The sequence below is a fragment of the Aulonocara stuartgranti genome, assembly GCF_965226115.1.
Source record: "Aulonocara stuartgranti genome assembly, chromosome: 3".
Lineage (NCBI taxonomy): Eukaryota > Metazoa > Chordata > Actinopteri > Cichliformes > Cichlidae > Aulonocara > Aulonocara stuartgranti.
The window spans coordinates 57,708,337-57,722,967 of record NC_138941.1 but is presented as its reverse complement, the minus strand read 5'-3'; the positions used below and the strand labels follow the sequence as shown (position 1 = coordinate 57,722,967).

The following is a 14,631-nucleotide window of genomic DNA, read 5'->3' as shown; positions in this document are numbered from 1 at the left end:
CTTCTCTGCTGCAGTCTCCGCTGAGTTTAGTTTCACTGTTGTGTGTAAAATAAAAGAGTGATACAGTGGAGAACAGATCTGTACTGAAACCTGTTTATTTTAAATATTAGACCATCTGAAAAGCAGGTTTGAAGCTTTGTTAAGTCAGCATGGATTTTTAATTTGTTGCGGTTTTTTAATTTGTTGCATTTTTTTTAATTTGTTGTGGATTTTTAATTTGATGCAGATTTTTAATTTGTTGCAGATTTTTAATTTGTTGCTGTTTTTTTTTTTTTTTTTTTTAATTTGTTGCGCTTTGCACTTCCCAGCCACCGTAGTTCCACATTAAACCGCGGCCGTCGCCAGGTAACTTGGTTCCCCTTCAGCTGTTCCCTATCAGGTGAACAGGCTGTAACTTCAGGGTCAGTCGAGCTGATCGGTGGTGCCTTGAGGAAGACGTCGGCTCGTTATCTGTAAGAGAGGGTTACCAGGCGGAATACTTTGTAAAAAAAAAAAAAAAAAAAAAATTAAATTAGGATAATTTCCTTGTCTGAAGATAATATAATGTTGATACGCGTATGCATTTGCACGAGCTGGAGACCTTTTTTCCCTGAAGTGAAAATGATGAATCTGCGGATTCGGCATTTGGAACACGGAGAGTGGAATATGTAAACAAATCTAATCGGTCCAGCCGCCAAAGATATGCGGAAGCTCACCTTTTGCAGCAAGTGAGCGGAAAGAGTATTTACTCTTTACTCTTTCTTTGATTTTGGTCATTGATCGCTGACAGGGAGCTTTCCGAAATACTGGGTTTGCAGGTATGATTCCATACATGTGTATAATGTGCTCTGCTCGGACTTTCGAGGAGAAAAAAAGATTATTTTGATTTAATTTAAAACAAGGACAGTGCTGCCTTTGTCCGGTGGGAGTGGCGCAGGTTACCACACTTGTACTTTTTTGTTCACTTTTTTTTTATTATAGAAAGTTGTAAAAAATAAATACAAATACATTAGCATCATATAATCGGACCATTTCGTTTTCATAGCCTGTAAGTTAATTCAGGGACATTTAATTTCGTCACCGAATTCCTGCTGGACTTTCTCTTTTGATTTGGACGTCACGAAATACTGAATTAAGCTTTAAATAATTACGTTTTTTTTTTTAAATAATCCAGATGCTGCACATCTAAAATAAGACACATTTATGTAAAAACACATTTCCATAGAAGTCTGTTTTAATGTAACTGCAAATGAAAGTGAAACTAAGATGAAGCCTGTTCTGCTTCGAAGATGACGGAGTACACAAAGGAAAGCAACAGGTCTTTTTTCGAGCAGTACATTCTGAATAAAATGAACGGAACTATTGCATAATTGGGTTAAAAGATTTGATGGATCCAGCCTGTTATACGTCTTTATTCGGATCGGACCATGTTGTTCACTTCTTAATGTAAAACAGTGACGTCACCTGATTTGTCCTTATGATATCATTACAGTTAGTGGGAACAGGAATACAGTTTAAGTAGTTTATCCATAGCATAGAAGAAAATTATAATAAATAATAAGTATTAAGTGTCTGTCTGTATTCTTTTTTTTCCCCAGACCTGTAGGATGCTTAATCCTTGCTTTGATGTCTTCAGTGTTTTGTACACTTGTATTGTCCTTGGTCTGATATCCTTGTGTCAAGGTAAATTATCCAGTCATTCATTTATATAAATAAAAGATAAATTGTAGAGTCATGTTTTGATGCATGCTCAATCATCCAGGTAAGAAAATCCTAAATGTCCAGATAAACAGAATCAACCGTATGTTTACATACAGAAATGAATATTTAAATTTATGTATGATTAAGGGACCATCTCGAGTGTCCACTGTATAAAAATAATCAGTGACTACCATACTGCACAGCCAGACACTGGCCATCTCATAATAGTTTAACTGTACATATCAATAGCACACACCTTCCAAAAACTCATATAATGACATGCTGGGAAAAAAAAGGTTTGCAGGCTGGAAAAACTGACACTGTTTGACTTAAGTATATTTATACAGGTGTTTAGCCAGTATTAAACTTTTGATATAGTTGCTTGGCTTCATGAGTGAATGTGTTAAATCATTTGTAATATTGATACAATAGATAATGATTTGCAAATTACATAAAACACATATTTTATTTATTATTGAACAAAAGAAAGATTCCATCCATCCTCTGCGTATGTAACTAATGCTCACTGGGTGGCTGGAGCCTGTCCCAACTACCACAGGGCTCGAGGCAGGGTACACCCCGGACAGGTTGCCAGTTTGTCAAAGGGCTAACACAAAAAGACAGACAACCACTACAAAAAACATTATTTATTTTGAATTTGAAAGGTAATCCTGGAAAAGTAAGTATTACTAAAAAGAAACAACTGGAGGAACACTTTGCATTTAATTACATTAACTGGCAACAGGACAGTACATGACTGGGTCTAAGTCATTTTAAGAAAAAATGGACACCGTGTTCTGGACCATCTTGTTATCTCTGATTGTACAGGGCTACATTAGTGCCTATAGAATTGGCATCTTGCACATCTTGGAAAAGCATCATCAGTGGTTAAAGGTAAATACAGATCTTATGCTCCAATCTAGATGACATGTTTTTCAGGGAAGGCCTTACATATTTTATCAAGATAATAGAAAACCACATCTTTTACAACAGCACTGCTTCATAGTAGAATAGAATATAAGTTCTTAACTGACTTGCCTGCAGTTCAGACTTTTCACCAGTTAAAAAACATTTTGCACATTATAAAATGCAAAATCCAACAAAGATGATAGAAGACTGCTAAGTACCTAAAATCCTGTATCAGTCAAGAATGAGACAACATTCTCACCCAAAAGTCCAGCAACTGGTCTCCTCAGATTCCAGATGTTTACAGCTCTGCTACACAGTGGTGAACATGGCCCTATCCCAACATGTTTGAGACGTGTTGCTGTCATCACATACTTAATATTTTTCTTATAATGGTATATTTACACAGCTAAAGCATTTATATATTTTTTCTGGTTTCTACTGTGATGAAATTATTTTGTTTAATTTTTCTGTGTATGTACATTGACAGCAATTTCTCCAGATTCTCTGAATCTTTTTAAAATATCATGTACTGTACATGATAAGATATTCTAAGTCTCCACAATTTTACGTTGTAAAACATTATCCTACAATTGTTCCACAATTTGTAGACAGTCCTTTTACAGATTGTTGAACTGCACATCTTTACCTTTGAGATACTCTGCCACACTGCGATGCTCTTTTTATACACAGTTATGTTACTGACTTTTTGCCAACTAATCTAATAACTTGAAAAATGTTCTTCCAGATGTTCTTTCTTTTTAATATCACTTACATTTCCAGCCTTGTGTTTCCTTGGTCCAATGTTTTTAAAACGTGTGGCGGCAAACAAATTCAAAATGAACTAATATTTTTCGTCAAATAGTATAATGTCTGAGGTTTACAATATTTTCTATGTTCTATTATGATTAAAATGATTTTCTGTAATTGGCAAATCATTGCATTTTATTTTTAATTACTTTTTAGAGCATGCCCGCTTTTTGGAAGCTGGGTTTGTATATCAGATCATGAAATGTCATGACTAGCAAGTAGTACTAGTATAATTTCATGGTGGCAACACATTTTTTGATATCTCTTAATTCTGATGGTAAGAGCATTAGTATTACAAATCATCTGACACATTAATTCACAAATGTTATAGTATTGAGGGACTATATCAAAGTCTGTTATTTGCTAAATAACCACTGGCTTCGGATGTTATCAGTCAATTTAGAATCTGATTTCTGACACCCATTGAATGGACTTATAATATCTGAAGCAGTTGAAATAACTGTACATATTAAAGATTGAATCAAGCTATGTGAGTTTGTTGAACCTGCAAAATAATAATTCTATTAATAATAATATTTACTGACACATAGTTAAACCATTATGAAAATATTAAAGCATGATGAGATTTTAACTATGAAATCCTCTTCCTTATGGGTGTACACTTGATGGAACAAAATCTATGACCTGGGCCCTGTTTCAGGAAGCCGGTTTAGTGCAAACTCTGAGTAAGTATACCCTGAGTTAACGAAAACTCTGGGTTTTCGGTTTCACAAAGCGAGTTTAGATTAATCCTGAATGAGTTACTATGACGACACACTCCGTGAAGCTAACTTGCCCCCTAGCAGGTTTACTTCAACTAACCCTTGACCTGACTGTAGGAAGTGTCGGACATGGCGTGCCCCTTCCTTGAAGAGCCAGTAGATGTTGAAGCCCAAATTCTCCGCAGAGCTCTCCGCCGGGAGAGAGTGATTAGAGCGCGTTTGGACATTTTATCATTTCCTGATGATTTCCTGTGTGAACGTTACCGTTTTTCAGCACAATCTATAATTTATTTGAATAACATCCTCAGGCCTAGTATTGCTCATGTGACACATCGCGGACATTCTCTCAGTTCTGTACATATTATTTGTATTGCACTTCGGTTTTTTGCAAACGGGAGCTTCCTGTATAATATTGATGACGCTGAGCACGTTTCCAAGGCTACCGTCTGTCGGGCAGTCAGGAATGTTACAGTTGCACTGAAACGTCTCCTGTACGCGTCTGTGGTGTTCCCCGGTCATAGACCCACAAGATTCATCAAAGAGGGATGCCACAAAATTGCAGGTAGCAGGATGAACAAAACTTAATTCATGATGTGGTGATACTTGAACTACTACTTAAATTTTACATTTATTCTCACGGTTCCCAGGCGTGATTGGCTGTACAGATGCCACTCACATTCCAATCATTGCTCCTTCAGTCAATGAAGGAGACTATGTGAACAGGAAGTCTTTCCACAGGATTAATGTACAGGTACATAGTTCCCTGTAGCATGTCAAACTAACAAATTATTTCATTATAGTAATGGATGCTAATTTGTGTTCTCTGCACTGTGAAGATCATATGTGATGCTGCCAACATTATCACAAATGTGGAAGCCAAGTGGCCAGGCTCTGTGAGTGGTGGTGGTGGAGGACCCCCACCTGTCTTTCGGGCCTCCGCTTTTTTCTGTTGGCTATAACGGGTCACATTTGAGCATACAGAGTAAGCAAATATTTACTTGTAATGTGCTCAGATAATTTCAATAAGTGCTTACAGAAAGAAAATTAATGTAGCCTCTAACTGCAATTGATTTACATAGGACAAACAGACCAAGCACTATGGCTCATAATACAATTACACCTTACCTGTTTGGACTATATTTTTATATTTCATTTTTACTTGCTGCCAGGAACGTTTGGGGCCTGTTGGGTTGCACCTGCGCTCACATCACGTCACAAAATAAAATGTATAAAATAAAAAATGAAATATAATAAAATAACGTGTTAAATGGGTGGAAATCCCTAGATCAATGTTTAAATTAACACTCACGCATTGACTCTGTCGGCTATGTTTTGCCATGCATGCTCCATTTCTTTCGCAGCTGTGGCTGTGTTACTTTTTTCCTGCAAGATTTGCATGTTATCGGCATATGCTGCCATCAGAATTTCGGCCTCAAGCGCTGTAAAATACATTGACTGCGCCTTTTTTCCCTCCGTCTCCATGGTGACTCGCTTAATCTTTGCTCCACTAATCAGGGCTTTATGTATCCTCGTGCGCGCGCTTAACTTGGGGTTAAAGCAACTCCGCGTTGATTGAACTACTTGTTATCAGCCTTTCTGAAACCGAATATTCCGAGTTGGACAGTTCGGGGTTACTCAACCCTGAGTATCGTTTTTCACTCTGAGTTTTCTAAACCGGCTTCCTGAAATAGGGCCCAGTTTCTCAGATTAAGGATTAAGTCTGGACAGTGCATGTCTGATGAGTTAAAAATGAGTTACTTTTTAGACAGTCAAGGGTTGACATGGATCACGTGACCATAATCACGTGCGCCAATGAGTTCCAGAAGTCCAAAAACAATGGTGACACACAAACAGTGGTGGTGCTACATTTACCAACGTAGAAGCTTTACAATTACAGAGGAAAATCCAACAAACTCCAGTTAACCATGGTGATTTGAATCTGAAAGGATCTCCTTCTAGTGGTGTAAAGAAAATGAAAATACAAATAACAGTCATTAAAAAATGTACCAAACCCAAAATAAACTAAATATTCTACAATTTAGAGCAAGTAAATAACAATCTTTAATAATCTATAACAATGATGCTAATAATACTACTAATAATAATTTATTAGCACTGTGTGTGGTCAAACATAAACATACACAAACACACACACACACATATAATATACTAAAAACATCTTAACAGCCTTCCATATACCATGTACAAATACCTCATACACTGTTTAAAAAACCGACACAAAATGTTACTCTAAAAGTAATAAAATGCAAAGGCCAGCAACATCAACAAAGAGACAAAGTCAAGATCCAAAACAAGCAAGTATTTTTTTTTTCTGGCAGGTTATGAGCAAATTTATTCATAGAAGCAACTTTAGATACTGTATTTATTTTATATCATAGGACTCCCAAAATCTATTTCTGTTTAAAAAACTGCCTAAATGTTTTTTTTCTTGTAAAATTTCTCAGTGTACTTTTGTTTCAATTAATTTCATTTCAGTTTTATTTCTACAACAACAGTTGCCTCAAGGTGCATTGTATTAAAAGGTAAAGATAACAATAATACAGAGAGATCAGAGTAAACCCCACCAATGAAATGACCCCCAATCAGCAAGCACTTTGGCAACAGTGGGAAGAAAGAATCCCCTTTTAACAGGCAGAAACCAGGTTCAGGGAGGTAATCAGTAACTAATTACAGATTACTTCCCCCAAAAAGTAATACCGTTAATTTACAGATTACTTATTTTCAAAAGTAATTAATTACTTAGTTACTTTTTAAAAACATGATTTACAACCTGAATAGGTGATAAAGCGATAGATCTTTCAGCCCAATTTTACTTTTTCTGCATAATCGATCATACAAAATGTAATCAAATGGAAAAGTCCCTTTTAAAAAATAATAAAAAACTAATGAAACAATAAAACTTGTTTTATTACTTTTAATCTTTTAAATTTATGCATCAAGTAAAAATTAAATTATATGCAATATTCTCTGACTTGTCTGTCTTTCAAATAGATGCAAGTAAAACACAGCAGAAAATAAATAAAATCAAAGACTAGCGGTCCTGTTGCTCTATTTTCACCTGTAAACCAGGAGTAGGGTAGGCGGAGGTTTACCCTGGTGCAGGTGTGTTGCAGCGGTCAGTTGAAGAATCCGCGAGTTTCTCTGTGAGTTTCCCATTACGTGGTAGCGCACTTGGAGCTTCCTTGGAAGTTTAGGGGGGTTTTTCGCTGTAAAAAGAAGTTTTCTTCCCACGCACAATGGACACTAATGTTTTTGTCACTTTTTATGGAATCAAACTTAAAATAAGGTCAGTACTTCCACGCTTTAAACGCTGCACAGTCATACTCTCTCCCGCACTCAGTTTATTATCCATTGTTGATCTGTTGTCATGAACGTCGCACTCGCTTACGTCAATGTCATGAGACATTGTCGCAAAAAAAAAAATCACGGTTTTAGTAACGCAGTAACACACGCAGTGTTATGTGGATATGTGAATTAATTCTAAACCAAACTTCATTGTCCTGTAAATTAATTCCTATATTTAAACACAAATGTAAATGCAATGTTATGTAAAAGCCTCTACACTAATATGGTTTATGTTGCCACTGTGTGGCTGTAAGTGCAGCCATGACATACTCTCATCTCAAGGTTAAGTTCTTTATTACTTTTCTCACTGGGAATAACACGATGAACTGGCCCCATCTGTGATATTTATATTATTTAATTAATAATATCCATAACTGCTTATGTTATTTTTTTAGACATTCAAAGTTACCACATTAGTTAAGTTCGCCAGTCACTGACTCACTGGAATTATACCAAACTGTTATGTGCTTACAGTAATAACAAGGTTTGTTGTTCATTTCTGTGTGAAATAAAAACAGAAGCCTTTGTTGTCTCAGGTCAGTCAGAGGTGATTGGTGCAAATCAGCCAGTTGCTGCAACCATTGGTAATGACATCATTTTGCCATGTTACCTCTACCCAACCATGGATGCTTCAGACATGACTGTGGAGTGGAGTAGACCTGACCTGGACCTCAGATTAGTCCATGTGTGGCCGGAGAGACCTGAGTTACAAAATCCATCCTACAAGGGCAGAACATCTCTGTTTATTAATGAAATGAAACATGGAGAACTTTCTCTGAAGATCTCCAGAGTAAAACCGTCTGATGAGGGAAAATACAGATGCTTTGTTCCAGACCTGCGTAAAGACTCTAATGTTCAACTTGTTGTTAGTAAGTGGATGTCTAAGTTATTTAGCTTCTTCTATTAAGAACAATTCATTTACTATTAAACATCAGCTAACATTGGCTAACATTAGCCAAAAGAATAGAAAACTCTGAAACTCAGAGTTGATAAGAATTGAACCATGAAGTTACCTGAAAAAGCCAAAATCTGTCTCCATAACACACACCTCAGAGGCTAGTAGCAGAGAGAAAGATAAAGACAATATTTCAATTTCCATGACAATTTTCATGGCAAGCAATTGGTACATATCACAAAAACATTTGTTTATGCTGAGAAATAATCTCTCTATTCTCCAGTATTCTCTGGTAGTAGTGTCCAGTATTACAAATATTACAACAAAGTAAACAAGCCTTATCATTCATTAAGTTACACAACTCATTATCAGTTAGGAAAAGATTGAAGTCAGAACTATGTTCAAAGTCCACCAGCTGTGAAGTGAGACAAGCCTCTTTTTCCAGGTGCCGTCTCCTCACCTGTTATCAGCTTTGCAGGCCTCAATAAAACCATCAGTGGAGTGGTATTACAGTGTGAGTCTGCAGGCTGGTATCCAGAGCCTGAGCTGCTGTGGTTGGACGGTGAGGGAAACCTCCTCTCTGCTGGACCTACAGAGACCCTCAGAGGTCCTGATGACCTCTATACTGTCAGCAGCAGAGTGACTGTGGAGAAGAGACACAGCAACAACATCACCTGCAGAGTCCAACAGAGGAACACCAACCAGAGCAGAGAGAGACACATACATGTTCCAGGTAAATCGAATGTTTTATTTAATGGGGCGACAACGAGCAATGGCAAGTGCGTAAGAGAGGTGACAGAGGAGGATGCTGGGATAGGGAGAGATGGACACATATGATTTGGTGACCCATAAAGGTCTGAGAGAAGAAGTGTTAAAGATATGAATCAAAGAATGATATTTTACTAATATATATTGTAAACAATGAATTATGAATTGTTTTATTAATTTCAGATGATTTCTTCTTGGTCAGTCCTTCTGGTCCACCCAGTCGTTCAATCAGTAATCCAAATGTCACTGTTGCCTCGGCTGTCAGTGTTGCTGTTGTTCTTCTTCTAATTGGTGCAGTTTTCTTTGCATGGAAGTGGAGAAGAGGCAAATTCAGTAAGTCATTGTTTTCTCTAAATGATGAATAATTGTGTTTTACCCTCGTAAATAATAATAATAATTAATATTATTTCTCATATAATCAATCAATCTATCAAGAAATGATTTTATGTGTTACTTCTAAAAATATTTCTGAGTCCAGTGTAAAAGATTTAAAGGGATCTATTAGAACAACAATCACCTGAAGAATAGAATTGTTGACTTCTTAACCCTAAAAATGGTTTAGTTCCACAGAGTCTGCTCATCATTGTTTATTAGTAGAGAAACTCAAAATCCACCAACATTTCTAGTGTATTGTATTTGTTGGCTGTAAGAATGTATGTTGGCTAGGAACATACAACTAGGAACCCACAGGACGCAAACCTTCCCCCAAAAAATCAATGTACTCCCAGTGCCGGTCCCATATTTCCATACTGGATCTGTTGAGGCTTGGATTAACAACAAGTGTCTCCAGAGCTGTTGATAAACAGGGTGCTCATGGAAACAGTGCTACTGTTGTTTAAAGACAAAGGGAGAGGAGGGAGACAGCATGAGAGAGGGAATATTTTAGATATCAGTCTCATGACAACATGTTATATTGGGGTGATTTGGTACTATGAGGTCATTAAGATAGATGGAGCCAAATAGTTCAAGAATATAGATGACTACTCATGTGTGGTGTCCAGTGTTGGGAAGGTTACTTTTAAAATGTATTCCACTACAGATTACAGATTACATGCCCCAAACAGTATTTTGTAATGTATTCCATTATGTTACTCAATGAGAGTAACGTAACAGAAAACTTTGGATTACTTAATATATTATAATTCTTTTTACAACTACATGAATGTACTATGGCTGTGTGATTTATTACTATTACTGAAGGATACTCGCCATACCAATACCAACTAGATTTTTAAATCTTAATATAAAATGAGTAAGAGTAGGGTGGCCATTAGGTAAGGCTGCACTTTTTGCAGTGATCCCGTATAGAAAACTATTCCGCGCGTATATAAAACAGGTCTGCAGCTCTGAACCGTAGTAAAGGGACCTCTGGCTAATACGTCTGGTTCATTTTGGGCTCGTAGCTGAAAACTAGCTTTACTTTGTTGTCTGGGTCAACTCTGCTAGCAAGAGACAGAGAGAGGCTTTGAAAGGCTGCAGTCGAGTCTTAATAGCTTAGTTACAACTGGGCTACACTGACCATGAGGCTACATTCTTTAGGGCTGTGCCTGTAACACTCTGCCTATTGCCTTCATATTGAATAAGTTTTTGAACAATCACTTTTAAAAATATTTCTTCAGGTCATTATGCGGGCCGGAAGTAGAGGTGACATGAGACACAGACATTAGAGCCTCTTGATGAGTGTTTTGTTTGGTTTCCACGACGTGGAATTACCAAAAATAGAGAGGGCATAGCCTAACATATGAAACAGGAAAATACCGCCGTGTAATCCATTTATTTCAACAGAGTAACTGTATTCTGAATACCACCTTTTTAAATGGTAACTGTAGCGGAATACAGTTACTCATTTTGTGTATTTTAAATACGTAACGGTGGTACGTGTATTGTGTTACTCCCCAACACTGGTGATGTCTGTCACTGTTTCTGTGCATCCGCAAGGCAAACAGTTGGTTTTAATCTGTAAATTCACCACTAGATGGCACTAAATCTCAATCACTGCTCATTTATTGAGGTTGCTTCAAATACTTTAATGTGTAATTTATTTATTTTTTCTCACGTTTACCCATTTACCAAAAAACAACAAGAACTTTGTTTCATATTATTCTTCATCCATTTCTACTGCTTCTTTTATTTGACAGAAAAAAAGAAGAGTGAGGAGGATGGAGCTGAACAGGCCAGGAAGAAAAACACGATCAACTCTAAAAACAGTGGGATGCCAGTGGTGGAAGAACAAAGCAAACCACTCATGACAGGAAGAGAAGAAGATGATGATGTGGACAGCAGAGAAGACCAAAGACATGAAGATGACAGAGAAACCAAACAAGATGAGTTTGTTTTAGAAACAGAACAAATAAAGAACATAAACAGTCCACAAGAAAAGAGAATAAATCCATCTACTGTTAATGACAAAGAGTCTTTGATTAAGATGGAACACAAAACACAGGATATGACAGGAAGAGAAGAAAAGGATGATGTGAACAACAGTGGAAAGAAGAAGAGACAAAAGAAAATGGTCATGAAAAAAACCAAAAAGAAACTGAGCAAAGAAGTGGACACTGACAGTTCAGAAACAAAAACATCTGCTGTGACTAAAACTGAGCCTCAGTTTAAAATGAAACAAGAAACACATGAAGAACAGAGCAGGAGAGGAAGACATGAAACACATAATGTGGACACCAGAGAGCAGAGAAATAAAGATGGAGAAACACAACAAAATCAGCCTGTGACAGAAACAGTTCAAACAATGGACACTGACAGGCCACAAGAAAAGAGAATAAATCCATTAACTGTTAGTGACAAAGAGTCTTTGATTACAGTAGAAACACAAGACATGACAGGAAGAGAAGAAAAGGAAAAAGAGACACAACGAAATGATCATGATAAAAAACAAAAACAGGAAGAAACAGAGCAAAGAAGCAACACCGACAGTCCAGGAACAAAAACATCTGCTGTGACTGTGAATGAGCCTCAGTTTGAAATGAAACAAGAAACACATGAAGAACCACGGAGAGAAAAAGAGACACAACAAGAGCAGCTTGTAGAAAAAAGACAGATGGAGAGAAATGTGGACATAAAAGAGTCAGAAACTGAGAAAAAGAGAGCAGAGGAAAACAGTGGTGAAGTAAACAATCTTTATTCTGTGTTTATGGCACAGAAGGAGACACAGAGAGAAAAACTGGAGGCAGAACAACAGAGAGAGGAAAACCAGAGGAGGCTTCAACCAGAGACACGAAGGGAAAAAAAGAAAGATGAGGGAGAACTGAAAATAAGGAAAGACAATAAAAAACAATATCGCAAGGAAGAAAAAACAGAGAGGAAGAATCAAAGAACAAAAAATTGTCTACAAGAAAGACAGGAGGAGGAGCTGATGGAGGTCGACACCCAGAGCAGAAAACCACATGGGGTCTGCACACTGCCAGTCAAGGAAGAGAAAATGCAAGCAAGGAAGCATCAGAATTCCCAAAAGGTAAAAGAGTGTGTGAACAAACAAAATGATCAGTTTATGGACGTTGACAATTTTCCTCAGAGTCAATATGCTGCAACATCACAATCGTATGAACCCATGCAATGGACCAAAGATCAGCAGAAGCTGCCAGTTCAAACAGAACCACAAGAATGTCTGAAAGAAAAGGATGAAGATCTGATGGAGGCTGAAGAATATTCAGGACTTCAGTTTTCACCATTTACAGAAGAACATAAAGAGGAGCCCATGCTATTAGGAGAAGAAAAGTCCTTTAATTTTTCTTTTCATCTGAGCAGTGATCAGGAACCACGGAGAGAAAAAGAGAGACAACAAGAGCAGCTTGTAGAAAAAAGACAGATGGAGAGAAATGTGGACATGAAAGAGTCAGACACCGAGAAAAAGAGAGCAGAGGAAAACAGTGGTGAAGTAAACAAAGTAAATTCTGTGTTTATGCCACAGAAGGAGACATGGAGAGAAAAACTGGAGGCAGAACAACAGAGAGAGGAAAACCAGAGGAGACTTCAATCAGAGACACGAAGGGAAAGAGAGAAAGATGAGGGAGAACTGAAAATAAGGAAAGACAATAAAAACCAACCAGAGGAACAGAGGGGTCAGACAGAAAGCATGATTTCATCAGTCCAAGTTCCACTGGATACACATCTGAAAATACAAGGACAAAACCACAAGAAACAACCAGAGGAAACATGTCAACAGAGCCCAGAACAAATCAGAGAGCAGCCAGAGAAACTGAGAGGAGCAGAGAGGAAAGAAGGAGCTCAGGGAAAGAAGCTGGAGGTTAATGAAGGGCTCAGATCTGAGGAAACAAAGAGGAAGGACAAGGAGAGAGAAAAACTACAACTCCCACATGAAGGAGAGCTGCAGGCGGAGCAACAAGTGAACGTAAATGAAAAACAGCAGCTGGAAGAATCTGTCAGTCTCACAGAGAGAGGAGTCTGTGTGGAAGAAAAACAGGAGGAGGAGCCGATGCAACGAACATGTGATTTTGATCAAAAGAATAACCAGAGTAGAAATCGTCCAAATGCACTGAAACTGAATGAGGTCTGCACACTGCCAGTCAAGAAACAGAAAGTTGAGGAAGAAAGAAGAGCACGCAAGCATCAGAATTTTAAAAAGCCAAAAAAGTATGTGAAAAAACAAAATTATGATCATATGAATGTTCATGATGCAGCTCACAGTCAATATGCTGCAACATCACAATCGTATGAACCCATGCAATGGACCAAAGATCAGCAGATGCTGCCAGTTCAAACAGAACCACAAGAATGTCTGAAAGAAAAGGATGAAGATCTGATGGAGGTGGATTAACATTCAGGAACAAAAGAGCAGCTTGTTTTAGCTCAAACTCAAAACCTCTGCTGCAAAGAGAAAGTCAATTTGAAGGTTATGTGACTTGGAAATATTCAACTTTAAAATTAATTTATTTCATGTTGATATTTTTTTGAATAAATATATCTGCTAATGCATCAAAACATAATTCTTCTGTTCATATCATATTCTTCAGTTCTGCATGTACTCTGTGATTTTCTCTCCACATTTTACCTTTAAAATCTATCTACTTCGCCTTGTTTGGTATCATTCTTTTCAGCACAACCTCACGTGTCTGAATTTACAGTTATGTTTTCATTTTGACATACTGTATTAACACAATTGATCTAAAATCAGACAAAAAACATATGAACTGAGTAGAAAAAGTTATATTTTTACTGTAACAGCAACAAACATGTTTAATGAATCATATTTCATAACTTTAAATGCAAATATAAATTGTCAATTTGCACAAGTTTTGCAAACAACAAAGTTATTTGCATCCATTTACCTTTTACCTTGATTTTGTAAATAACTATTTACAGAACAATCAGTTGTTCTGCATTCAATAAGATGCCACACAAATTATTTGTGCCACTCCAAAAACATAATTTCTGGCTTATGGGTATGTTTACTATATCATTTAAGATTCCAGGTCACAAACTACGTGCCATGTCACAAAACAATGAAAATCC

At 37.1% G+C, this 14,631-nt stretch overlaps 1 protein-coding gene across 1 annotated transcript; it reads left to right on the top strand.

Moving 5' to 3' along the window:
• Positions 1-353: 353 nt before the first annotated feature.
• On the top strand, positions 354-14,119 carry LOC309701814 (uncharacterized protein). Its single transcript, XM_082526068.1, has 6 exons — positions 354-797; positions 1,578-1,662; positions 8,021-8,353; positions 8,825-9,112; positions 9,331-9,480; positions 11,286-14,119. The coding sequence occupies exons 2-6, from the start codon at positions 1,587-1,589 to the stop codon at positions 13,934-13,936; spliced, it is 3,498 nt and encodes a 1,165-aa protein (XP_082382194.1). The 5' UTR covers positions 354-797; positions 1,578-1,586; the 3' UTR covers positions 13,937-14,119.
• The last annotated feature ends 512 nt before the right edge of the window (positions 14,120-14,631 follow it).

Bases quoted from the DNA above. Each gene is read 5' to 3' on its own strand.
- LOC309701814 (XM_082526068.1), top strand. From the start codon at position 1,587: ATGCTTAATCCTTGCTTTGATGTCTTCAGTGTTTTGTACACTTGTATT. The intron at 1,663-8,020 runs GTAAATTATCCA...TTGTTGTCTCAG, and splicing joins TCTGATATCCTTGTGTCAAG to GTCAGTCAGAGGTGATTGGT. The intron at 9,481-11,285 runs GTAAGTCATTGT...TTTATTTGACAG, and splicing joins GTGGAGAAGAGGCAAATTCA to AAAAAAAGAAGAGTGAGGAG.